The 25,837-nt window shown below is 36.4% G+C and overlaps 1 protein-coding gene across 1 annotated transcript in view; it reads left to right on the forward strand.

Moving 5' to 3' along the window:
* LOC129248321 (carcinine transporter) overlaps positions 1-24,685 on the forward strand; it is a 28,476-nt gene extending 3,791 nt beyond the window's left edge. The window contains exons 3-9 of the mRNA XM_054887819.1: positions 1,301-1,471; positions 7,889-8,147; positions 14,046-14,409; positions 17,162-17,383; positions 17,443-17,662; positions 24,141-24,319; positions 24,380-24,685. Coding sequence (XP_054743794.1) covers positions 1,301-1,471; positions 7,889-8,147; positions 14,046-14,409; positions 17,162-17,383; positions 17,443-17,662; positions 24,141-24,319; positions 24,380-24,584 — 1,620 coding nt within the window. The 3' untranslated portion in view covers positions 24,585-24,685. The remainder of the gene's footprint in view (positions 1-1,300; positions 1,472-7,888; positions 8,148-14,045; positions 14,410-17,161; positions 17,384-17,442; positions 17,663-24,140; positions 24,320-24,379) is intronic.
* The last annotated feature ends 1,152 nt before the right edge of the window (positions 24,686-25,837 follow it).

Below are 25,837 nucleotides of genomic sequence, written 5' to 3' on the forward strand. Positions count from 1 at the left end.
TTTTATACATGGTGTGAACAGAACTTTTTTGGTGAAATATAGTAATATAATTTTACAAAATACATTTTTTGCAACACAAATTTGGTTCACCCAGGTAATTTCAATATTTATTTGAAAAACGTATTTCAATTAATATATGCATATTTTACATCTAATTACGTAAGGTTGCTATTATGAAAAAAAAGGAGGAAAATTGTCTTTTGTTAAAAAAAAACTAAACAAAATAACCAATCGAATAATGAATGGCATGCAACTGATATGGAACTATGTGATAACGAAAGTGAAATAGAGGAGGAAGACGAAATAATAAATAATAATAATAAATCTTTTATTTCTGTTTAGTTGAAAATTATCACACCCTGATGCATATCAAGTAACGCAAGGATATGTAAGATGTGTTTAAGTAGGTGCAAAAGCCTTGGACTAAATCTGGTTATCACACTGCCTGCAAAATTGCACTGCAGTGCTGCCAATCAAGAACATACTGCCACAGCAGATAGTTCACTCTCGCCAGACCAGGGGTGGATACATGTGAGATTAATTTTAAAATTAAATAAAATACAATAATAATAACACATTTGGTCTTCTTTAAAGCTATTCTATTTACTATACACGGCAACTTGGAACTCACCAACTCCATCACTCTAGTCGTACCATCGTGATAGACGCACGTGATTTTTCCCCAAAACATTTGGTCGTTTGGCGTTTTTGTGCTGTTACAACAAAAAACATTAGTTACATATACATGCATACGTGTAATATAAATACTTACTTATATCTACGTGTTGTAATTATAATTCTTTATTGATTTTCCAATATAATGTTATTATGTGGTTTTATTCAAAATCAATTCAAATAGCTAACAATTCAGTCGTGGTCATGTGATCATTAATAAAAATATTTCAATTTTTTACAAATTAGTGCAAAGACAGAAAGCATTTGTTATTTCAAGCGATACTCAGCTCAGCTTCAACGATACTCAGCTCTGTTAGCTTCTCCGATATTGAGCTGGTGACGGGGAATAAGTAATTATTAACAGTTTACACGGCTATCCGTAACTGATGATTCTCTATATTAAATGTTCTCTGCACATACGGTTATCGAAGAAATCAGAAACTGGAAAGAAAAATATCTCAAAAATTGCAACATACACTTTTCGCTCATAACCACACATAATGCGGCGTTCCACTTCTAATCTGTTTTGATATCTTTTAATTTATCTTTGCAAACTTTTTTGGTAAATAGATTCTTTATTATACAAATTTGACAATGCTATTAAAAATATTTTTCTTTGTTCTAGGAAGATCTTGACGCTTATAGTAAATGCTACCGTTACGCTGTAAATTGGACGGAAATTCTTGAGATAAATTTCTATAACATTCAAAGGCCAAATGAAACCTGGGCTTACAAAAAGTGTGATTTTGGATGGGAATATAATACTTCCAAGGTGTGGTCATCTATTGTAATTGATGTAAGTAATATATCTATAGTAAAAACCTACGGTCGAAATGAATTGATCAGATCACCAAATTTGAGTTTTTATACATTTCGCATTTCGTGATCATGAAAAATAAGTAAATATGATAAGAACCGACAAACTCGATGAAATCAACGTTATGAGTACGAAGATTTTCGAATTAATCGCAGGAAAATAGATTCTTAATGGATTAATGGGTTGTTTTAAATAATCTGAGAAAACAGTACGTATGATACTTACGTGATTATTTTTTTTCAAATGCTGAAATAGTTACAATTGCAAACGTATGTTCTGCAACCGTTGTAGGCTGCGAGCGTGCACAAAATTAACTGCATTTTCTGGGCATAGTTTTCCTGTTTTATTGAAATAAATATGTAACATTTTAAAATAACGATATTATGTAAAAATTTTATCTATTTTATTCTTTTATATACACATATAAAGCACAGTGTATACAGTGAGCCAGCCATTGCCAACCTGTTTATCTGTCATATGTATGTGTGTTTATATGTGTTAGTTGTTTGCTTATAAATAGCAATGAACATTTTCAACCAATACATTCAAACGAATTGTCAAATATCTTCTTGTTATGTCATCTTTAACATTCGTCAAGTAGACAGATGTACAATTTTACACGACAGAACCACGCGTTAAAATTATTGAAACTTATTGTGGAAAAGGTCGATTTTTAAAAACAACATATAACCAAATTTGCAATATTATTTTCGTACATAGGGTTTAACACTCTGTAAAGAAGATGTGTTGGGAAACGTTACGTTGATTTATAAAGTTGTGTATGGCGACTACGAATGAATCGGTACTAAGTTACATGACCTCCCAAACAAGCCGAGAGCTCCTTCTAACACTACTCCATCTTTATTTGGTATTTGGCGAGTAGCTTCCTTACCACCAGCGAGACGACCTTCGACTAGTTGGATGTAAAATTGCAAAGCGCGAATCCGGCTCTAACATGATTTCCATTCACTTAAGAGTGAGCAGGACGATACTTCTGCATACGCACCAAGCAGCTCGAGGATAGTTCCGTGTATAGAAGTCCACGTAAGTGGAGAAGGCACCTGATTGCCATTCACTTGGGAGTGACCAGGATAATTTTTCTGCATACAGCCTTAGCAGCTCACAATTTCTAGACTTCGCGCAAGAATCCTCTAGATAGCTCCCGAACATCCGTTTGAGAGCGAGATAATGTCAGATAGCGAATCACTCCAGGATATCTGGATGTGCGCTGGATTTAAAAACCCAAACAAAGCCTCGGATGAGAACTGCTAATTCTGACGACGACTCATGCAAACGAACTAAGGAATATGATTTAAGGGCATGCACTTGAAATGTCCGGTCCCTTAATGGGGAAGGTGCTTTTGTCCGGCTGGTTGATGTCCTCGTGAGAACAAAGGCCGACATCACTGCCATTCAAGAGATGCAATGGATGGGGCAAGTCAAGAATAGCATTGGACCTTACGAAGTCTACTACAGTGGGCGAGTGTCTAGCAATAATCCGCATCAAAGCGAGATTTTTTAGAAATCTCGCTCATTTGCTCCCACGCTCGGACGGAGAGAACGGAAGAGAAGGGCGATGTGACCAAAGATTCTTTCCATGAGCGCCTGGAACGATCCTATGAACGGCTGCAATCGCAACAGTCAGAAGATTTGCCATTCGACTGTCACTCCTGCTATCGAAGAGCACCCAACAACCCAGCATGCACGAGCAATGGAACAACACTTCTCGTTATTTACGTACCGCCGCCGAAGAAGGAATCGGAATGGCGAGGCCGAAAAAACGTTGGTACAACGAGGAGTTTCTTGTTTTATAGGGTCACGCTGCGATCCGGCGCAACGCGAGCCATGTGGGATTGCTACCGGGACCTAAGAAAGCCAGAGAGACGAATTATCAGAAAACGCGAGAGTGCGAAATGCTAGATGCTAGCCAATATAAAAAACGCCCGAAAATTCTACCAGAAAGTTCGGCGGCTTACACAAGGTTTTAAGACCGGGACGTCTTCCTGTAAGAACAAAGACGGTGACCTGGTGACTGACACCCAGAACGTGCTTACATTATGGAGTGTACACTTCACAAACTTCTTAAATAGTGACAGCTGCGCATGTCACGGAGATCCCGAAACCCCAATCCTTGACGATGTTATTCCGCTACCCGACCATAACGAGGTTAGCATAGCGATAACACGGCTAAAGAACGACAACGCCACGGGAGCTAACAGACTACCGGCTGGGCTGCTCAAACATGGCGGCGAGGAGCTGGTGAGGTCCACGCATCAGCTCCTATGCAGAATATTGTCGAATGAGAGCATGCTTCCCGATTGGAATTTAAGTGTGCTCAGCCCAATCCATAAGAAGGGTGATCCTGCAATCTGTGCCAATTACCGCGGTATTAGTCTTCTAAATATCGCCTATAAAATTCTAGCGAGCGTATTGTGTAAAAAATTGAAGCCCACCATCAACCAACTGATCGAACCCCTGATAACGACTCCTGCAAACGAAGTAAGGACTATGATTTTAGGGCATTCACCTGGAATGTCCGGTGCCTTAATGGAGAAACTGGCCATGCTCGGCTGGTTGATGTCTTCGTGAGAACACAAGCTGACATTAAAGCCATTCAAAAGATGCGATGGACGGAGGAAGGCAAGAAAAACTTAGGACCTTACGACGTCTACTACAGCTGTCATGTAGAGGGCCGAAATTCGGTGTCCGATTTGTTGTGGGAGAGAGACTTCGTCGCCAAGTACTGTCGTTCACCCCGGTAAACGAGCGTCTCGCAATAATCCGCATTAAAGCCAGATTCTTCAACATCTCGCTCATTTGTGCCCACGCCCCGACAGGAGAGAAGGACGATGTGACCAAAGACTCATTCCATGAGTGACTGGAACGTTCCCAAGAGCGCTGCCCCCGCTACGGCATAAAAATAATGATTGACGACTTCCATGCCAGGGTGGACAAGGAGAGAATTTTTGGTCCCCCAGTCAGAAAATTCAACTGTTTGGACCCTATCTGTGTGGCTTTAGACCTGAAAACTCCACCATCGACCAGATATTCACAATACGGCAAATCTTGGAAAGGCCCATGAAAGGAGAATCGATACACACCATCTTTTCGACGCCTTCAAAACTACATTCGACAGGAGTTACCTATTTGCCGCGAAAAGGAGTTACCTATATGCCGCGATGTTTGAATTTGGTATCCCCGAAAAACTAATACGGCTATGTAAAATGTCGTTGCTCAATACCTGCAGAGCCGAGCCGTATGATATCAAACGAGGTTTCAGACAAGGTGACTCGCTGCCGTGTGACTTCTTTAACCCCATACTGGAAAGATCAGAACTTAATCGCTCAGGCACATTTTTTAATAAGAGCGTACAATTGTTGGCGTACGCCGATGATATTGAAACCATCGGTCTTAACAACCGCGCTTTTGGATCTGCCGCCTCCAAACTGAATAAAGTTTGGAATGAGTCTGAAGGTGAACGAGGATAAAACGAAGTAGATTCTGTCATCAAACAAACAGTCGGCGCATTCGTGTATCGACACCCACGTCACTATTGACAGTTATAATTTCGAGGTTGTAAAATCCTGCGTTTATTTAGGAACTAGCATTAACACCGATAATAATGTCAACTAACACCCTAATGCGTTGACTGTTTTAACATAGTGAGCGCCGCAAGGCGAAAACGCAGCGCCAAATATCATCCCGCGCATTCACCATTACACCAAAAAACAACATTTTGGCTTTTCAGCAGCAGGGTGGCAGCCCCGAACACCATATGTAATTTGTCTACCTTGTTGATATTAGTCACAACGAGGCCACATCTCGCCACAGCATGTCCTAGCACTGAACAAGGTCATCTCTTCTGGAAATAGTTTTCACACGTAAACCTTCTCAATGTATGAACTCATGATTCGTTTATACTATAGCGAAGTCTGCTCGCGCTTCATTAACGCCTTAATAATCCCGAACCTCTTCAGCGCCATGTAGCTCTATATTATCACGTTTTCATAGTAAACCTGTCTGAAACCTTCCTTTTAACCGGCATGTAGTAGATATCAATATATCAGGTCAGTCCATAAGTTCCTGCGTTTTTTAAAGGTGGTTTTAAAACTAATAAAAAAGGTGTTTAAAGTATTTATTAATCAGTAATATATTTTCCGCCGTAGCCGAATGGGTTGGTGCGTGATCACTATTCGGAATTCACTGAGAGGTCGTTGGTTCGAATCTCGGTGAAAGCAAAATTAATAAAAACATTTTTCTAATAGCGGTCGCCCCTCGGCAGGCAATGGCAAACCTCCGAGTGTATTTCTGCCATGAAAAAGCTCCTCATAAAAATATCTGCCGTTCGGAGTCGGCTTGAAACTGTAGGTCCCTCCATTTGTGGAACAACATCAAGACGCACACCACAAATAGGAGGAGGAGCTCGGCCAAACACGTAACAGAAGTGTACGCGCCAATGATTTATTTTATTTATATATTTTCCTTCATTATTTACAATGTCTTCTCAACGTTTAGGCAAATTTTTAATTCTCTGCTCAAAAAATTGTTTGTCCTTGGAGCCAAAATACACTTCGATATGCCTTTTTATAGTTTCTTTTGAGCAGAAGTTCTTGTTACTAATATGGGATTGATGTGTACGGAGAAGGTGATAATCATAACGTGCAACATCCGGAGAGTATGGTGGATGCGGCATTAGCTCCCATTCGCGGCCGTTCAGCTTGCCTAATGCTTGCCTTGCGGTATGAGGTCTTGCGTTGTCGTGGTGAAACAAAACTTTGCTTCTATTCACTAAAGACGGTCGATTTTTGTTAAGTGCCTCATTCAGGTTTGATAGCTGATGGGAATAATAACCAGCAGTTATCGTCTAGTTTGGTCCCAGAAGTTCAAAATAAACAATACCGGCCATATCCACCAAATAGACAGGAGAATCCTCTTGGGGTGAAGGCCATCTCTAAGGGTCGGTTCTGGTGCTTCATCTTTATCTAATCATTGGCGTTTGCAAACAGGATTATTGTAAAGGACCCATTTTTCATCACCAGTAACGATACGGTTCAAAAAACTTTTAAAACAAAACTGAGCTATCATATCGACTGTCAAATTTGGCTCAGCTTCCACGAGTTCGAGAAAGGCGTCGGAGTTAAAGACTTCAGGACGACCAGCGCGGGGCATCCTCCACGTCGCAGTTATCACTTCGGAATTTCGAAAACCACTTTTGCGCAGTCCTTACACTCACGGTGTTTATTTCTGCAGTAGCAGTTGTTGCATTTTTACCACTCTTATAAAAAAAAATACCAAATATGCCTCTTATACGCGTTCGAAGATTCCATTTTATTTTTTAACAACACGTGTTTCTATCCGCGATTAAAATCACTTGTTGAATGCACAATATATCAAAAAAAAATATAAATAGTTCCGTTATATTCCGCGAAAATCGTACAAAAGTGAAATTATGGGTAAAATATGCACGAACTTATGGACTGACCTGATATATCGCGCCCGTCACTGTAATTTGAAACGAAATAGAAGCGACTCCTGTATCATTTCGATCACAACGCTGGTTAAACATTTGACTAAGTATGGCTTTTTTTACGATTTAAACTGCTTAAACCTACGTTTCCCTTTAACGTCATCATTGTTGTAATTTTTTATTCTGATGTCCACAAGTATTTATATAAATCTCGAACCTTATAACAACTCGATCTTATAACAACAAGCAAATGTAGGAAGCACAACTGAAAATAACTGAAAATTTAACTGACGCGATAATGGGACAAATAAAAATACACATGAGGCCCAATGCAACATACAAACAGAAAGATGAACTCCATTTGAACTTCTGTCCTATCGTCGTACACTTTTTAAGCTGTCCTGAATTGAGTGTCGTAGACAGCGTTCACCGCTAAAAGTTGTTGAGCTCTTTAATCGCATTGTTTTTTCACAGAAATTTTCGTATTTGTTTATATAATAATTTATCACTTACAGGTCTCAGAGACCTTTGATTAGGGAAAGTACAAAAGTAGCACCGGTTCTGCTTTTTTCTGCGTATCAACCAAAATAATAATGTGTAAAACTGTAGGTCCCTCCATTTGCGGGAAAATATCAAGGTGCCCACCACAAATTGGAGGAGGAGTTCGGTCGAACACCAAATAAAGGGTGCAAGCGCCAATTACATATACATACATTATATTATATTATATATAAACATATGTGTAATGACAGTTGTTGCCAGAGTTGGTGGCCTGAGTTGCAGCGTTCTTTATTCACTACTGTACAAACGAACGTACCGATTAATTGTACTAATATTTGCTATTTACAATAAATTTGCTTTCGTCTGTTGTGTCTTTTGATTAAAGTTTTTTAAAACAACTAAAAATTGCAGTTTATTTATTTATTTAGTTTGATTTAGTTTGTGACAAGGACATATATCCAACAATTGGTCTAGCGGCACTTAATACTGGTGGTCCGATTGGAGTTTATATATTTGGTCTGCTCAACGATAGAATGGGAAGGCGTACATCATATTTCACATGCTTAGGAACATTGCTCTTTGGTAGCCTAATAACATCGTTAAGCAAAGATTTTTGGACTTGGGCAGGAAGCAGAGTCATAGTTGGTTTAACTATACCAGCTGTCTATCAAATCCCGTTCATAATCTGTAAGTTTAAGCTTATTTTTATTAATGCCTTATCTGGTTTATATATAATACTATATTTTCTATATCAGAATAATTCAATTTTGTGGAAACAACCAAAGCTGAAATATATTTACATGCATAATTGTATGACAATATAAACAATTTGAAAAAAACGTTTATTTCTTCTGTATGAACGGACCTGCCACGGTACCAAAATTGTTTTATCCGTGGAAGTTAAATATGTACATAAGTTTGCACTCAATATTCCTTTCACTATTGCACTGATTTCGATACTTTTGTCAGTCGATGCGAAGCCAAGCTGGATAATAGTTTTCATACCTTTATTAATAAATGAAAGCCTTAAGCTAAGTTCTACCAAGGTGTTTTATTTCCATATTACTTGTAGTCGAAGATGAGAACTCTCTAAAAGATTTCTTGCACACTTGCGCACAATTGTTATAAAGGAAAATATGGACATAACACTTATTTTTACCAAAATTCTCAGAATGTTGACGGTAGTCGAATTAGCCATATCGATTCGTCTGTCCGTGCGCACGATAACTCGAACAACAGTTAATAAAGGGGGTCTTTCAAAAGTGGCGCCCAGATGTCAGTAGTGAAAAATGCCTATACGGTAAATAAATATTATCGAGATCGAATAAAAACGGCGCCCACTTTTTCTATGATAAAACTTAATTTTCGTCCATCCGTCTGATGTTACAAGTTACAATATAATTACAGAAAAGTAAGTTATACATATTGTTATGAATTCGACTTGACGGCTAGACAGAACTCGCAGGAAGATATGTACGTGTTGCCATCTTGAAATTCCGATAGTTGTTAGTTGCAAGAGGATTATTTGGATTTTAACGTAACGAAATTCATAACAATTGGTGTCAATAGTGGGATTATTGGATAAAATCTCATAAAACAGGATCGTGAATATGGCAAAGACAAGCCAGCTCACGGTTCAGCAGCTTAAGAAAGAGTTGGAACGGCGTTGCTTGTTAACTACTGGGCGCAAGACAGAGTTACAAGCACGGCTACAAGAGGCAGGGGGTGTCTGCTGGAGGCAGAGGGTGTCGATGCAAATGAATATACATATGTTCCAGCTAGAAGCTGAGAAGTCATCGACCATAGTAGAGCCTCCAGGACCATCACCAACAGTAGACATGAGAGTGATTATGGCTGCATTATCGCAATTATCATCGAAAATATCAGGAATGTGGTCGCAAATGGCATCAGAAATATTATCGCAAATGTTATTGCTGTCGGAACAAAATCAGCACAGATATCATAAATTCGCCTGTTGAAACTTCGTCCGCTACAAGCCTTTCTTATATGCATTACATTATTACATTAAAAAAACGCGATAGACCCCTAGTAAAAACATATATCGCAGTGTTCGTTTGTTTCACTTCCAAGGCAGTATTTTTAGAACTAGTAACAATCTTGTCCTCCACTTGTTATATTTTCGCCTTAAAAAGATTCGTTGTTCGCCAAGATATCCCACAGAAGATTTGCAGAGACAACGTGGCTCCCCCAGAGAAGGAGAAATACACAACGGTCGAAGAATTCACCTTCGTCTTTATACCACCAAGGGTACCACGCTTCGCCGGGTTATGCGAGGCGGCAGTGAAGTCCGCCAAGATATCTTCTTCTGCGTGCACTCGGAAACGCGCTGCTCAGCTCGCAGCCTCTGGTACCACTGAATCAGGATCCTAACTAGGCCCTAACAACAGCGCAGATTTTTGTCAATTATTTCCTCTCAGTCGATAACTCGTAAAATGCCTCAGATAGTTGCATTATGAAGCGTTGTAAACGTCAGCTGCGGCTCCGAGGGTGGGTTGAGCAGTGGTAGCCGCCCACGCACGTAATAAACAAAATTATTTTTAGTCATTTATTGCCGATTAAAAAATTGATCAAATTAAAGTTAGACTAATATTTTGAAGAAATAAAATTGTCAGCTAATTATAAAGTGATATAAGGGATACGCCAGCTGGTCACACAAATATGAAAAAAATATATGTGTTCAGTGATTTCCTCCCAAAGGAAAATTTATCAGAAGATAGATTATGTATTGTTTTTAATAAATAAATAAGTCAGCTGGCTATATGTAGGTGGAATGTGTGTCAGCTGCCCTGAAGGTGTAACGTAGGAGCTAAATGTATCAGCTGAGGAGTTTTCCCCCCCAACATACTGCCAGCTGATTTGTTTTATTACTTACAGGATCATTTCAACAATCCGCACAAAATTTTTTTTCGGGAGGAAATAACGTACTTAAAGTTATTCAACATTACATTTAATGCGCTAACTGAAATATACAATTTTATGGCAATGTTTCGATTAAATCCAATTTTTTATGGAAACTTTCCGATTCTTAAGAATAGAAATAAATAAATATTTTGCTAAGCAAATCAATTAATTTATAATTTTTCTGTATTTAAACTAATAATGTTTAAGATTTAATACAAAAAGTTATTTAATTATTTTTGGTAATTTAATCATTTTCATTAATGCTGATGCAGCGAATAAGCTGACTGGAATTTTATACATAACTAATTCTATCAAAACTATCATTAGCCATACAATATAAGAAGCGGGGCTGAATAAAGTGCAAAATGTGACATCAGATCTTACAAATAGCAGAATAAAAAAAGTACAGCCCACCTTCACAGATTTATTGATGGTATTAAACGTAATATCAATCCATTTGATGAAAATTTAGATAAAAAATGTTTGTACAATACAAAAGGGTAATAAAAAACGAAAAGATTTTATTCAAAATTGCGTAAACGACCCGAACAAGTTTGAGCAGAGTATTTCTAAGTTGAAGGGTCATACTTTCACAGACATGATTAAAAAAAAGAAAATTACAGTTACCCGAAGAGAGATGGAACTGCGAATGAAACGCGACTTATTCGGACAACTGCTTCAAATTTCTCTAAAAAAGGACTTGATTTGGATAAAGTGCTTACTTATCCATTAACACCAGTGCCACTGTCTCTGTGTCACCTTGAAAATATACTCAATCTGAACCTGCTCAAGACGTTATTAAATACAATGGATATTTCATGTTACATCAGATGAAAGATGTACCGCTTAGCTTTGGAAGCATTTCAAAAAAGTATTGCAAATGATTTGTGCAAACAGAGCAAAAGTCATTATCATTGCCTTTGATAGATACATTTTCCCATCGATTAAAGACACTGATCATAAACTCCGAGGTATGGACCAAGTAAACTTCCGTATCGATGGTCCAGATCAAATGCGAAAAAAGATTTTTCAATTGAATTAGAAAATACCAACTTTAAAGAAGCACTTGTACAGTTTTTTATTGAAAATTGGGAAGAAAATTGTATGGCACCATTTATTAATAATAAAATAATTTATAGATTCTATATATATAAGTTACAGATTCTAAAGTGGTAAAAACGGTAGAAAAAAAACTTTCGTGTTCAACTCACGAAGAAGCCGGCACAAAAATAATTTTCCACGTTTGCCAGTTAGATTTTAACGCAAATGTAACGATTCGTTGTTCTGATACTGACGTATTAATAATTATGTTAGCCAATATAGGTAATATTGCAGAAGATTTTTGTATGGAAGTCGGTGTCGGAAAAAAATCAAAGATTCATCAACGTAACAGAGTTACATAAAGCATTTGGAATAAATTTAAGTGCAGCGCTTCCTGCATTTCACGTATTCATAGAGTGCGATTACAGTCCGGTTTTTTAAGAAGGGCAAAAACTGCTCTTTTTCAATAATGTCAAAATCTGAAGATTTTACTGAATGCTTCATCCAATTATCACAACCAGCTGAGAAGAGACTTGACTTTTTTTACAAAATACAAGAGTTTGTATGCAATGTATATGGTTTGAAGCGATAAAAATTTATAAATGAGGCAAGAGTAGCATTGTTTCAAAAAACATACAAATTTCTTGATAATGACAATTCGTTTCGATTACCTAAGAAAGGTATTGATGGCTCATCTCTTCCGCCGTGCAAAACGGAATTATATAATCATTTTCTAAGGACATGTTACATTTCGGAAATTTGGTCTCACGCACACCTGAAAGTACCAACTGTCAATGAGCCTTCTGACTATGACTGGGTAGAAATAGATAACAGATATGAAATCATGTGGTTTTCTGGTACTCAGTTACCAACATCCATTGATCAAATAACTCAATCAGAAGGTAAGCATTTTTTTTTTAATTTTATTCGTGCAACGTGAAACATGTATACTAAATTATTTTTTGTATTTTTAAACAGATGACGATAATAAAGACATGGTGGAAAACAGCTCTGACAGTGAGTCAGAAAGAGAAGAAAGTGAGATGAGCAGAAGTGAAAATGATTAAATTACCAAACATAATTAAATAACTTTTTGTATTAAATCTTAAACATTATTAATTTAAATACTGAAAAACTATAAATTAATTGATTTGCTTAGCAAAATATTTATTTATTTCTATTCTTAAGATCGGAAAGTTTCCATAAAAAATTGGATTTAATCGAAACATTGCCATAAAATTGTATATTTCAGTTAGCGCTTTAAATGTAATGTTGAATAACTTTAAGTACGTTATTTCCTCCCGAAAAAAAATTTTGTGCGGATTGTTGAAATGATCCTGTAAGAAATAAAACAAATCAGCTGGCAGTATGTTGGGGGGGAAAACTCGTCAGCTGATACATTTAGCTCCTACGTTACACCTTCAGGGCATCAGCTGACACACACTCCACCTACATATAGCCAGCTGACTTATTTATTCATTAAAAACAATACATAATCTATCATCTGATAAATTTTCCTTTGGGAGGAAATCACTGAACACATATATATTTTTTTCATATTTGTGTGACCAGCTGCCATATAATCCATCACTTTATAATTAGCTGACAATTTTATTTCTTCAAAATATTAGTCTAACTTTAATTTGATCAATTTTTTAATCGGGAATAAATGACTAAAAATAATTTTGTTTGTTACGTGCGTGGGCGGCTACCACTGCTCAACCCACCCTCGGAGCCGCAGCTGACGTTTACAACGCTTCATAATGCAACTATCTGAGGCATTTTACGAATTATCGACTGAGAGGAAATAATTGACAAAAATTAGCGCCTGGCTTTCGGACTATTAATTGTATACCCTCTTCGAGCGCTGACAACAAGATGTCAATGGATCTAATGCGCTGGTGCGAAAATTGGCAACTTATTTGCTGTCTCAAGCTATAGTTTTGGTGTCTATAGTCCAGGAACTACCGGTTGGACCTCCAACAGAGGAACAGAACTTTGCCTTGCTGCGGTAATGGCTACCGCTAACCTGCAGTACAGCTGAAATGTGGATTTTAGTTTGCTGTCCTGTTAACTTGACTACGAAGTTTCAAACAGTTCAGCCGCAATGGTGTTTGAAACAGAGCTTCGGAGCGGAACAAAGAATCAAGAAGCTAAAATCCATTTGCTTTTTAAACAAAAAATTTTAAGAAATAAAGTATAGTAGTACGAGTATAGTACAAGTAGGATGAGTAACTTGTCGAGTGTGGTGCTTGCTCGTTGAAGTGGGACTTTACTACTCAATTGCCTACCCGGACAAAACTAAATAAATACTCAAAATGTGCGAACTAATCTCTACCAACTGATAGTTCTATGATATAAAGAGGCGAACCAAGAGGGGTTTTATTATAATACAATTATATTGGGGCTACAAAAAAGCGATATTTTCAGAACATGCAATCGCTGTACGTTTTCGTAAGTTCAAATTCCAAGCGCTAGATGAACCTCCCTGGAAACTTATTTTTGAAAGCGAATTTTTAATAAATATTATTTTACTTATTTCTTTCTTTAATTTTTCTCATTTCTTATTCATCGTATGAACTTACACAAGTTTAATTAATGTAAATACGTTTGTTATTTTAGCTTTGGAGCTCGTTGGGGAAAATTATAGATCGTTCGTGACTGTTATGACTTGTACTTTTTATACATCGGGCATAATGTTATTGTCAGTGGTTACCTACTTAGAACGTGATTGGGTAAAACTTTCTTATTACACTTCTGTACCGTTTCATTTATATTTTGGGTACATTTTCATTATGCCGGAATCTCCTCGATGGTTATTAATGCGAGGACGCTTAGAAGAAGCTCTTGGAGTTTTAGAACGGATGGCAAAAGTGAACGGTCGAAAACTTCCAAATAAAATTAAAGGTGATTTAGAAGCAAAAATTTTGCAAAACAAGATTGCAAACGTAAAAACTGTTAATGTAGGCGTTTCAGACTTATTCAGGTAAATAAGTTTCAGTTTGTTTCATATATGTACAATTAATACATTTCTACAATATTTATAAAACTATCTAACTAGTCGCATAGTTCATTACTTAGCCTAAATGTCTGTTTTTCACTAAGTCTGCGTAAGTAGACGATATATTGTAGATTGCATAATTTATAGGATACGTACGTATTTATATAGCGATATGTATGGTACCTCAAATCGCTTTTGGCAAGCCTGCAAGAAGTTGGTTTTCTATCCAAGAAGTAGGAGTGCAGCATATTATTTGCTTCATCGTATGTTAAAAAATGCCTCCGGCACCATTAATTTTAGAAATAGCTCTAAATTCAACCTTCAAATTTTCACTTCATGCATGCATTAGGTATGGTGGTTGTTAAATAAACAATTATTTTGAAAGAAAGAAATTTTTATTTTGACATTTACGTGCTCCATTGCTTGATTATTTGTATATTACAGATGACTAGTTCACAAGTGTCAAATTTGATTGACGTACGACGCAATTTGCAAAAATTATAAATCTTCCGATAGGGTAATTAATTTTGATTGGTCGAGTGACTATGTAGGAAATGAGCAGATAGAATTCTACTGCCGAATCCCGGCGATGCGATAGCTGAGGTTACTCTCACAATTGACCAATCCTTCTAATCTATCATCTTTGATTACAAAGTGCCCTCCTTTTTTGTTGCTGTCTTATTGTTTGTTTACATTCTCATTAAAATTTTGGCAATCAAACTACCAAAATTTAAAAACAAAATACATGTAAACGCAAGTACACCATTTGAGCGAGTAGCCATGGATGTTGCGGACCCGTTTCCAACAAATAATTCAGACAACAAGTTTGTTCTCGTTGTGATGAATTACTTTAGTAAATGGCCAGAAGTGTACGCTCTACCACACCAAGAGGTCAAAACTATTGCTGTTTTTTGTGTAGAATCGGTTTGGAGTACCTATTGAGTTGCATTTAGATCAAGGAAGAAACTTCGATTTCGCAGTATTTAAAAAGATGAAGCAACACGTACAACACCCTTTCATCTGCAATCGAATGGAATTGTCAAAAGATTCAACCACACTCTAGAGGACACTTGCGAGAGGTAGTTGGATAGTACCAACGAAATTGGGACAACCACATCCAAATGTTCCTGTTGGCCTATCGCTCAGCTGTACAGGAAACCACTGGCCAATCTCCTGCAAGGATCACCCTTGGAATCAATTTAAGGCTTCCGGATACTTTATCGTTCAGAAGAGGTGACGCTCCTGCAATGGAGAAAAGTAGTCATAGGGAAACACAACATACCCAGTTAATGAGTGCCAAAATGAAGGATCTCGCAAAACTGTCAAAGACCTTCTGAGTGCTTCGAAAGGGATAAAGTAGTTCTCAAAAGATAAGTTTGTAAAAATGTACTCAAATCATCGTATATTTACATTCTCGTGATGTTAATCGCACGAAAGCTGCATAAATTTTAACAAACGCCAAAACCAGCCAAGAAAGGTTTTTCCAAGCAGTGCTGCTGAGGTGAAAACGAAAATAATGCAATTTCCGATAGGAGGTACAAAAAATTCATACGAAATGTACTAATTTCTATCAATTTAAATATATCTGTATGCAAATACTTGTACTACAGTGGCTCACAATCAAAATGATACAGCAATCATATTTAACACTAAAATATCGAGGTCGTGTGCGAGAAATTAAAATGTCCCGGGAAATTAATAGTATGCAAAATAAGGCAAAAACTGTGCAAAACAATATTTTCATTGACATTGATTCCAGATGGATGTTACGAAGAGTACGTCAAAATCCACATTGGAGCGCTCTATCAAATGGAGGTAAACAATATCTTGAGAAAAATTGTCATCCTAAAACTGTCGGCAGAGTTCCAACAGAAGCTAATTTCTATGGACCCACAGCAATCAAAAAGCCATTTATCAGGGCCATATACTGCACTGCCAGATTGGAATTTGCAAGAGATCACTAAGGATTAGAAGCAAGTTTAACCTTTTCAGACCAGACGGCAAAAGTTTTGTTTAAAGAAAGCCAAACAGCAAAATCTGTGCAACACAGTCAAAGACGTAATGATATGGGGATGCATACCATTTAAAGAAACCGAAAATTTAGCTTTCATTGAAAGTAATATGGATAGGCATAAGTATTTGAATGTCTTAAAGGAAGTGTCTTTACACAGTGCCACAAAATTAAACATTCGGAATTATTTCGGCTTCTATCAGAATCATGATCAGAAACATAAACCGGTGATTGTACAGAATTAGATCGTTTGGAATTACCTGCATATTGTTGAAACAACAGCGCAATCCCCAGATTTTATTGCTATTTAAAACCTATGGTCGGCTGTAGAAATTTAATTTTCATTGGATTCACCAAGTTCTTGATTTATTTGTTATGTTCATATTTTCATGTTTGACCATGAGCTCTTTTTTATTAGCAGCGGACGTACTTATGTATATTTTATCGTTCCCACGACAGTCGGTTCTACGCAACCGGAACGACCCGGATTTATATCCGGCCAAGGACTGTCACTTCAGCAGCATTCCTCGTACGGGGAATGTTTATGCTGCTACAACAATAACATGTATATTTCATGTTCCTGGGCAACCGCGTGCGACATTTGCATGCGATATTTTATTTATTTTCCATAATATTGAATTAATCTTAACTTTTTGCATCTTTAACCTTTTATCAGAGATCAATTCAAATGGAATACGTTTATTGTTATTCTGTTTTATTTTCAAGAACACCGAACATGAGGCTCAAGACCATTTTAATTACTTTGAGTTGGTTTGCTAATGAAACCGTGTATCTGGGCTTAAGCTATTATGGTCCATCATTGGGCAATGATCAATATGTTAGCTTCTTTTTGTCTGCGGCGGTGGAATTGCCAAGTTACCTGTGTTGTTGGTACTTAATGGATACCTTTGGTCGTCGTTGGCCTCTAAGTTTATCTATGATATTAGGGTAAGAAGCAAAATAATGTTTGTATAACTTGTTTATCTATCTATTGTTTAATTATCTAGGGGCGTTGCTTGCGTGATTACTGTTACAATACCAGATGAGAAAGTTGATGAGACCTTAATATTATACTTAATATCAAAAGCTTTGCTTTCCGCTTCGTTCCTGATAATTTACCCGTTTGCTGGAGAATTATACCCTACACAAGTTCGAGGAATTGGAATTGGAGCATCAAGTTACATTGGTGGACTCGGCTTGATTGTTATACCGTTTGTCACTTATTTGGTAAGTTAAATTACTGTAATGATATGCTAATCAATACATGCATAAGTACATGTATCGTAGGTATGTACCAATATATAAGCTGATATCGATGGGAAATAACTCAGAATTAAAACTGAAGGATTGGGTCAAAATTAATGTATACAGTTATTACCAGGAACCAAAATGTTATAAGGCTTTTGCATAAAAATATTTTCAAATTTTTATTTCCCAGCTTTTTATAAAAATGTTGGATTGGATGAATGTTTTTTAAATCATCAAATGAAATTCAACCTCATTTGTTATTTTCTGTCCTTATTCTTTGAACAAGAAAAATGGCCTTTTTTGACATATTTTTTCTGAATTTCCTATTAGTTATAATAGTTATACCGCGGCCGTCGTAGCCTGGTGCGTGACTACCATTCGGAATTCACAGAGAGAACGTCGGTTCGAATCTCGGTAAACACCAAAATTAAGAAAAACATTTTTCTAATAGCGGTCGCCCCTCGGCAGGCAATGATAAACCTCCGATTGTATTTCTGCCATGGAAAAGCTCCTCATAAAAATATCTGCCGTTCGGAGTCGGCTAGGTCCCTCCAACATCAAGACGCACACCACAAATAGGAGAAGGAGCTCGGCCAAACACCCAAAAAGGGTGTACGAGCCAGTTATATATATATATATATATATATAATTGGGCTTTTAATTTTCTGTCGTAAAAAAATTAATTACCGTAGGAAAAAATTATAAAAGTCTAAATCTTTTTTTGTAGTAAATTAGCATCAGAAAAACTGCCAAATGTATATTGCTTAAAAGAAGGAGTCAAACCACCACTTGACCCATTTTTTCAAGGAATAAATATGACACCTGTAAATTCAAAAGGCCCTGACATTTTTTTTCAACTGCTGAACGCCGACTTTCGCGCTTACAGCGTTCATCCCTATTAGACGGACTACCACAACGCTAATGTACCCAGGGAGTACATTAATATTTGTAGTATTGGGGAAGAAAAGATGTTTAATTTGCTGATAATAGCTATATGCCACTGATGTAGATATGTACCTTGGTTGAAAACAGTGTTATAAGGCAAGGCCAGCATCGGGAAGAATATCCTGTTAAACGCGGGTGTTTTAGCATTAGGGAATCGGGGGGCGAATCCGGAGATTTTTTCTGTGATATTGCTATCGTTAGAATATGTAACCCAAATTGGTCTTCATATATTAGTAAGGTTTCATCAATTTTACTCAAAATTTTAAGGAAATTTTGGTTTGATTGAATGATCTTTATAGGGTTGTAAGGATTAGCAGTCACACTTAGATTATATTCAGTCATAGATCTTTTAAATGTTTTTCATTGTTAAATTTTTTGATTACTAAGGCAAGCAGCAAGGCTTTTTAAGACCCTAAGACAGCATAAAAAAACAGCATAAAAAAAGCTACCAGTTCTATAGTAAAACTATAGATACGTTTCAAAAGTGCTAAGAACCGCATAAATCTGAAATAATGTAATAAAATCGCATGAAAAAAGGGTACTACTCCCATATTATAACTATAAATACGTTCCATAGACCGCATGAATCTGAAATAATTAAATAAAATCGCATAAACAAAAAATTGTATTTTTGAAAATTATATAATATATTTATTTAAGAAACGACAGAATCGAAAAATAAATTTACATCGTCAGAAATAGAATCAGACAATACCCGCATGTTGCGCATTCGTTTAGGATTTGGTGTAAAATCACTTGAGGAAATGTACACGTCTGATCTGGATAGTGATGCAGGCGGTTCCATACTTGTAGGGTTAGCATTTTTGATATAATCTGTGATGAGTTTTTGCTTAGCTGGTTTAGAATCTTGTTTATATGTACAATTCCCGATAGGTCGACATGCATTTTTTATATTTTTTTTTTTTAAACCGCACTATTTCAAAACCGCATAAAAACAGAATCTACTGTATTCTGTTTGAAACACTTCCAAGTTAGCACAGAAAGTTATAAATATTAATAACTTAATAAATATTAATTTAGTTTCATTAAGAATTGATGTGGAGAAATTGCAGGTAGGTACTCGACCGCCAAAATGATAGTTTGTTGAGGGAACTTTGTTGAAGATCTTACAATGTTAGAAGATGTTTCCCCGAAATTGCTATTATAATATTATCGGCGTATATAATTAGCTTTCCTCCAATATTTTTAAGCTTCTGGAGGAGCATGTTTACTGTCAGGTTCCATAGCCTGCCAATTCTGCGGTTATCGTCTGCCCGAATAGCATTCGTTCTACAAACGAGATTACCTGAGGGTTTACTCCCGGATATATGTTATTGAAAGCACCCTTGATGTCCCAAAAGTTAGCGAAGTTACTTTCCTTATAGTGAAGAGATTTCTCAAATATTTCAACCAGAGAGTGAAGCGCTGTCTCCACTGATTTGCTTTTACTGTATGCATTGTTGCTAATCTTATCTCTAATATGCGCATCCAGCAACCGCTTTAAGGATTTTAATACGAAGAATTATAGGCGAATCAGAAGCTCTTCGTTCACGTACGTATGGTTTTTTCTCATTTAGTAATGAAGACCTTTTTTCCTCAGCCCATTTCTTGACAAAAGTCTCTGCCACCCTAATGGCATACTTAAAGGAGGAAAAGGACACTCTCCAGTCCTTTAAAATCTGTGCCCCACGTTTGTTGACACACATACACATGCTGTCTAGAACAACCCCTTTAGTAGTTGTTACAAAGGTTAATTATATATATGGATAGGTAATATATTCAATAAAAAGTCTAACCATCACAATTAGCTATAATGGCTATACATCTTCGAGTCATATTTTGTGTTAATTTTCGCGCAAGTTGTGGAAGTAATCGGCTCCAAATCAGTGGAATTTGCTTCGATAACCGTTTGTTTGCCTATATTTATATTTGTTTTACTTTGAGTTTTTGTTTAACTATTGCCCAAACATTTTCAATAGGGTTGGCTCCAGGCGACTGTGAAGGCGAATTCAATATTTCAATCCCATTTTCCACTCTTCGCACCTCCGGCTATGATGCTTGGGGTCGTTGTCTTCTTGTAAAATCCAAGATTGGATAGTTCTTCCAAACATCTCCGCAACTAACTGTAATAATGCTTTATGGTAAATTTTATTCATTCAAATTGGCGGTAAACACAAATTCTTTTTCGGATTAGCCCCAAACATGAACCTTAATTGGATGCTTAACAGTTCGTTGGTTCGTTTCGATGATCAGCAGTACATCAGGACTGATGTGTGTAACTATTCCGCCAAAAGGAAGATTCAGCGACGAGTATCACGTTAGCCTAATCCCGTTCTAAATTTGCCTAAGCCCATGTGAGTCTTTTTAACGAGTGAAATTGAAATGTGTTATATTTCGCTCCGTTATATTTCGCTCCGGAATTTGAGGTTCTGCAAGAAAACTTCCTCGAATTGCATCTCTGGATACATTAACATCACTTTGCCTTTAAACTACTTCTCCGGTGAATACCCATAGGTTTTAAACTTCGGTATACCATTGCTCCCACTTATTTATGAACATTTTCGGCTTCTTTAAATAATTTTCTGCAGATGTATATGACATTTTTGGACCTTAAGTGTGTATGGACAGGAACACTGCTTCAAATCGTCTTTTGGTAGCAAGTTAACTAGGTTTGTTCAAAATCGATAGTCAGTATCGATTATATCTTGTACGGTTTTCATAAAATCACAACGAATTATATTATTAAATGACCACTATTAAATAAAACATTAGAACTTTGACCAATAAACTTATATTACATTTAGGAAGCCCAAAACCGGTTTTCATCTTAATGGGATGTTGGCAGATTTAAACCCTTTTAAGATATGAAGGTGTTTGTAAAATTATAATACAAAAATATACATTATTTTCATGGTTTCGAGAATAGTGTCTTTGGGTCTTTTTATAGTATTTTCCTCAAAAATCTTTCGCGTTAGTGACCTGTACTAAAACTTAACAGTGAATCTTACACCATAATAACCATATAGCAAGCTCCAAAAAAAAATAAACAGCTTTGAATAAAATTTCTTTAACCCTTTAATGTCAAGTGATTAAGGTGAAATCACAAATTATTCTGAGCTAAGCTCGGCACACTAAAATACTACGGAAAAAGCAAAAATAAAAAAAGGTAAGTTTGTAAACCTCTGTTATTTGGGAAAAACTTTAGTATAATGTATATCGCTTTGGAAAAAACGGTAAAAAGGGGGTGATAGAGAGGTGTATCCCCATCTTAAAACTGAAAACAGAACTTGCCGGAGGCTTATAGTTTTTAAGTAATTTAATGTTAAAGTTCTCTAATTTAGCGAAAAGTTGGTGTTGCCATACACCTGCAATGAAAACGAAGTTCGCACGCAGGGATGTTCAGTGGAAGGTTCATTGTAAAACTGCAGTATTTTTTGGTGTAATATAAAGTTGAGAAATAATTTTGAAAATAAAAACATACGACTTATTTAAACTTAAAAACAATGTTATTAAGCGTATCACAAAAAATAATAAAGTAATTAAAATTAAATTAATTAACACAGTATTTTTGCGTAGAACTCCTTATCGCGTGGGCGGCCTTCGGCCGCGTTTCAAAAAATAACCCTCATCAGTCCAACTCCGACTACGCAATCCACAGTATTTTTGCGTAGAGCTCCTTTTCACGTGGGCGGCCTTCGGCCGCGCTTCAAAAAAATAACCCTCATCAGTCCAACTCCGGCTACGCAATCCGCAGTATTTTTGCGTAGAACTCCTTTTCGCGTGGGCGGCCTTCGGCCGCGTTTCAAAAAATAACCCTCATCAGTCCAACTCCGGCTACGCAATCCACAGTATTTTTGCGTAGAACTCCTTTTCGCGTGGGCGGCCTTTGGCCGCGCTTCAAAAAAATAACCCTCATCAGTCCAACTCCGGCTACGCACTCCACAGTATTTTTGCGTAGAACTCCTTTTGGCGTGGGCGGCCTTCCGCCGCGCTTCAAAAAAATAACTCTCATCAGTCCAACTCCAGCTACGCAATGCACAGTATTTTTGCGTAAAACTCCTTTCCGTGTTAAAACCATTGAACCCAAAATTAAAACGTCATATGCGTGTATGTAGTAAGGAGGCACAATAACCCCCACCCCCATGATTAACACTAAACTCAAGAACTTATTTTTTGTTTTCATTTGCAGGCATCCGGCAACACCATATTGTTGGCATTCCAATCTTCTTCTTATTCGCGCTTAAAATTGGAATGTGATTGCATAGGCAAATGAATTTGCATTTAATTTTAATTGGTATAATTAGAATATTAGCATAAAAATCAGTAAAAACACGCGTGTGAATGTATATTTGGTGAATTTTAGTGAAATGTTGAAAAATATAGAGTGTAATGTGGCAAATTATAGTGAAGTTCCCGAGGGCATTTTGAATGTAAATAATTAAAAAATTATTATTTCCCGAATAATTTAAAGTTATAAAGAGTGTTCCTTAACACCTCACTAACATCTCCACCAAGTTTCATTAAAAAAAACATAGTTTGCCAGAAATTCCAAAATATACATTGTTCTAAATTCAAGCCTATTAATTTACTTAACTTATTCATTTCGCTAACTAGCAAATTACACAAATCCCAAACAATATTACTACGTTTAAAGCATAGTCAAGAATGATAGAATAGATATTACCCCATTCGAGATTCGCTGCGGCGGCATGTTCCGAGAATATGCAGCCACAAGGAAAGGAATTTCTAGTTTGTGAAGAGGAAGAGTATGTAAAAGCGATAAAAACTACTAAACACAAGAAATTATACACACACACAAACACTTTGGAGGTATTGTTATAATTCGTGCTTTCACAATTCAACACGCAGCCCTCCATTAGTTGCTTATATTAAATGTCACAAATCACAATATTACCAAGCCACTCACTGAATTTTTACAATCATAAAATTTCTCCTACTTACTTTTAACACGCAGCACTTCACTGCATTGGTTGCTTAGTTTAAATGTCTCAAATCAAAATATTACCAAGCCACCAAGGTGGATTTATTAAGGTGACAGCATTCACCCAGCTGAATTTTTCGCCGTAGGTATGGCTTACGTCAAAATGATATGCTTTGTTTGTATGTATTGGTATGTTTACATTCGTATGTTTACATTTGATTACTGATTTTGACGTGATGCTTGGACCAAACGCAACAACAAATGCATGTAGGGTTTTACTTATATGTGTTTGCTGTCACCTGTAATAAATCCGCCTTGCAAGCCACTCACTGAATTTTTTCAAACATGAAATTTCTCCTTCTTTTGTTCGTTTATTTTGTATTGCGATGGAGCTGACGTCAGACTTGTCAAAATCACGAAAAATAAAGTAACTGTTTTTTAATGGCGATACTCAATTTCCCTTGTATTTTTATCATATGAGACAAGTTGACGAAGATTCCTGTTGAATTACCATACATCATAGTTTATTGTCGTATGCAAAAGAAATGCAGTTTTATTTCATATTTTTAGGGGAAAGATAACTTGAAACTTCCTCTTGTCATAATGGGAGTAGTATCAATGATTGGTGGACTTACCAGTTTAAGGTTACCTGAAACGCTTCATGAGCGCTTGCCTCAAACTCTTGAAGAGGGTGAGAATTTCGGAAAGGATTGGTCTCTTAAGAAATGCCTACTATGTTATTCAAAGCAGTTAAGTCAAGATTAATTAGATTTTATTATTTTCTTAAAAATCTAAGTCATATATTTCAGAAAAGCAGTATCACGCTATGAATCGTATGAAAATTTGGATCTTCTTCATTCAAAAGCAGGAAATAAACCTAAATCGCAAAAAGTGGACCCGGTGCGAAATATTCAGCCGCAAGGGACTTCAATAAAACGTTTGGTGCGGCAAATGAGTGTTATGGATACACAAAAAAATTTTGATGGAACAATGCAGTTAACTCACTGGATTTAAAGTATCGAATCAGTCATTTCGTATTGAAATTTTGCATTTTATTTTAAGCTTTAATATTCAAAATACATTTTCTTGTACAGAACCAAAGGTAGTCGACAACATTTCTTAGCTTATTTATTTCAGGAAAATTTCAATAACTGCCCATCAGCTAATATCCGAAGTTACCACCTATAATTTATTTAATTGCCATATTAACGACAATAGCTTTTCTGTTTTTCAATTTGGCTTAGCACCATACGTTGACTATGACACATATTTAAAAAAAAATGTAAAGTTTTAACACATGTTGAGTCAAAACTTACTTTTTTTTACATTTATTAAATTGAAAGAACGGGTAGAGTTTTGAATATTTTTCCATAAAGAAGCAATAATTTTAACAAGGTCCCCCATATGAACAATATATTTTATAACCCCGCACTTGTGCACAACATAATTTTGCTCACTTAACAATTGTATGTAGCAGCATAAAGGATATACATATACGATCTTGTAAATCAGAATGAGAAGAGTATTTGATTTAGAGCTCGAGCAAAAATCGATATATTTCAATGAAGCTAAGGCAAGTCGGTATTGGAAATAGGCGGAATCATTAAATAACCACGTCCACCCCTCATATAACGGTAATTTTCTGTCTGTTATAAATTATATATTAAATTACTCATATTTTATGTAAATGATGAACCCAAAAAAAGAATTACGATTACAAAAAATGTTTGAAAATGGGCGGTGATACACCAATTTTTGTATAAGTGCGTGCACCTCCATTTAAGAAAACTGACTCAAACTTAATACTCGTATTGCCCTTCACGTCATTTAGACTCGATATAAATATTATTGAGGTCGGATACAAACCACTTTTTATATGTTAAGACTAAATTTTTGTCTGTCCTACAGGGTCCGGCTATATTTGGCTAGAAAATCACAACCAGCGATTGTTCGTGAGCTCGAGCAACTTAAAGTAAATACAATTTTTTTTTATCGCACCATTACTCTTTACAACGATACTGGTAGCATCGGCAAACGTCATGGAGGTGGTCATCAAAAGACTGCAACGCACGTGAACTGGTTCAAAAACAGAAGAAGCGACTTGAATGAAGTCCCCGACAAACTGTCAATCAAATGGTGAAAGAACTGAAAATATCTGACCGTAGCATCCGCCGCATACTGAAAAATTATCTAAAAGTCAAACCTTATAAGTTGAAAAAGGCGCATGATCTCACACCAAAGTAGCAACAAGTCAGACTTGAGAGAAC

Source organism: Anastrepha obliqua, chromosome 5 (assembly GCF_027943255.1).
Source record: "Anastrepha obliqua isolate idAnaObli1 chromosome 5, idAnaObli1_1.0, whole genome shotgun sequence".
In the NCBI taxonomy this organism is placed as follows: Eukaryota; Metazoa; Arthropoda; class Insecta; order Diptera; family Tephritidae; genus Anastrepha; species Anastrepha obliqua.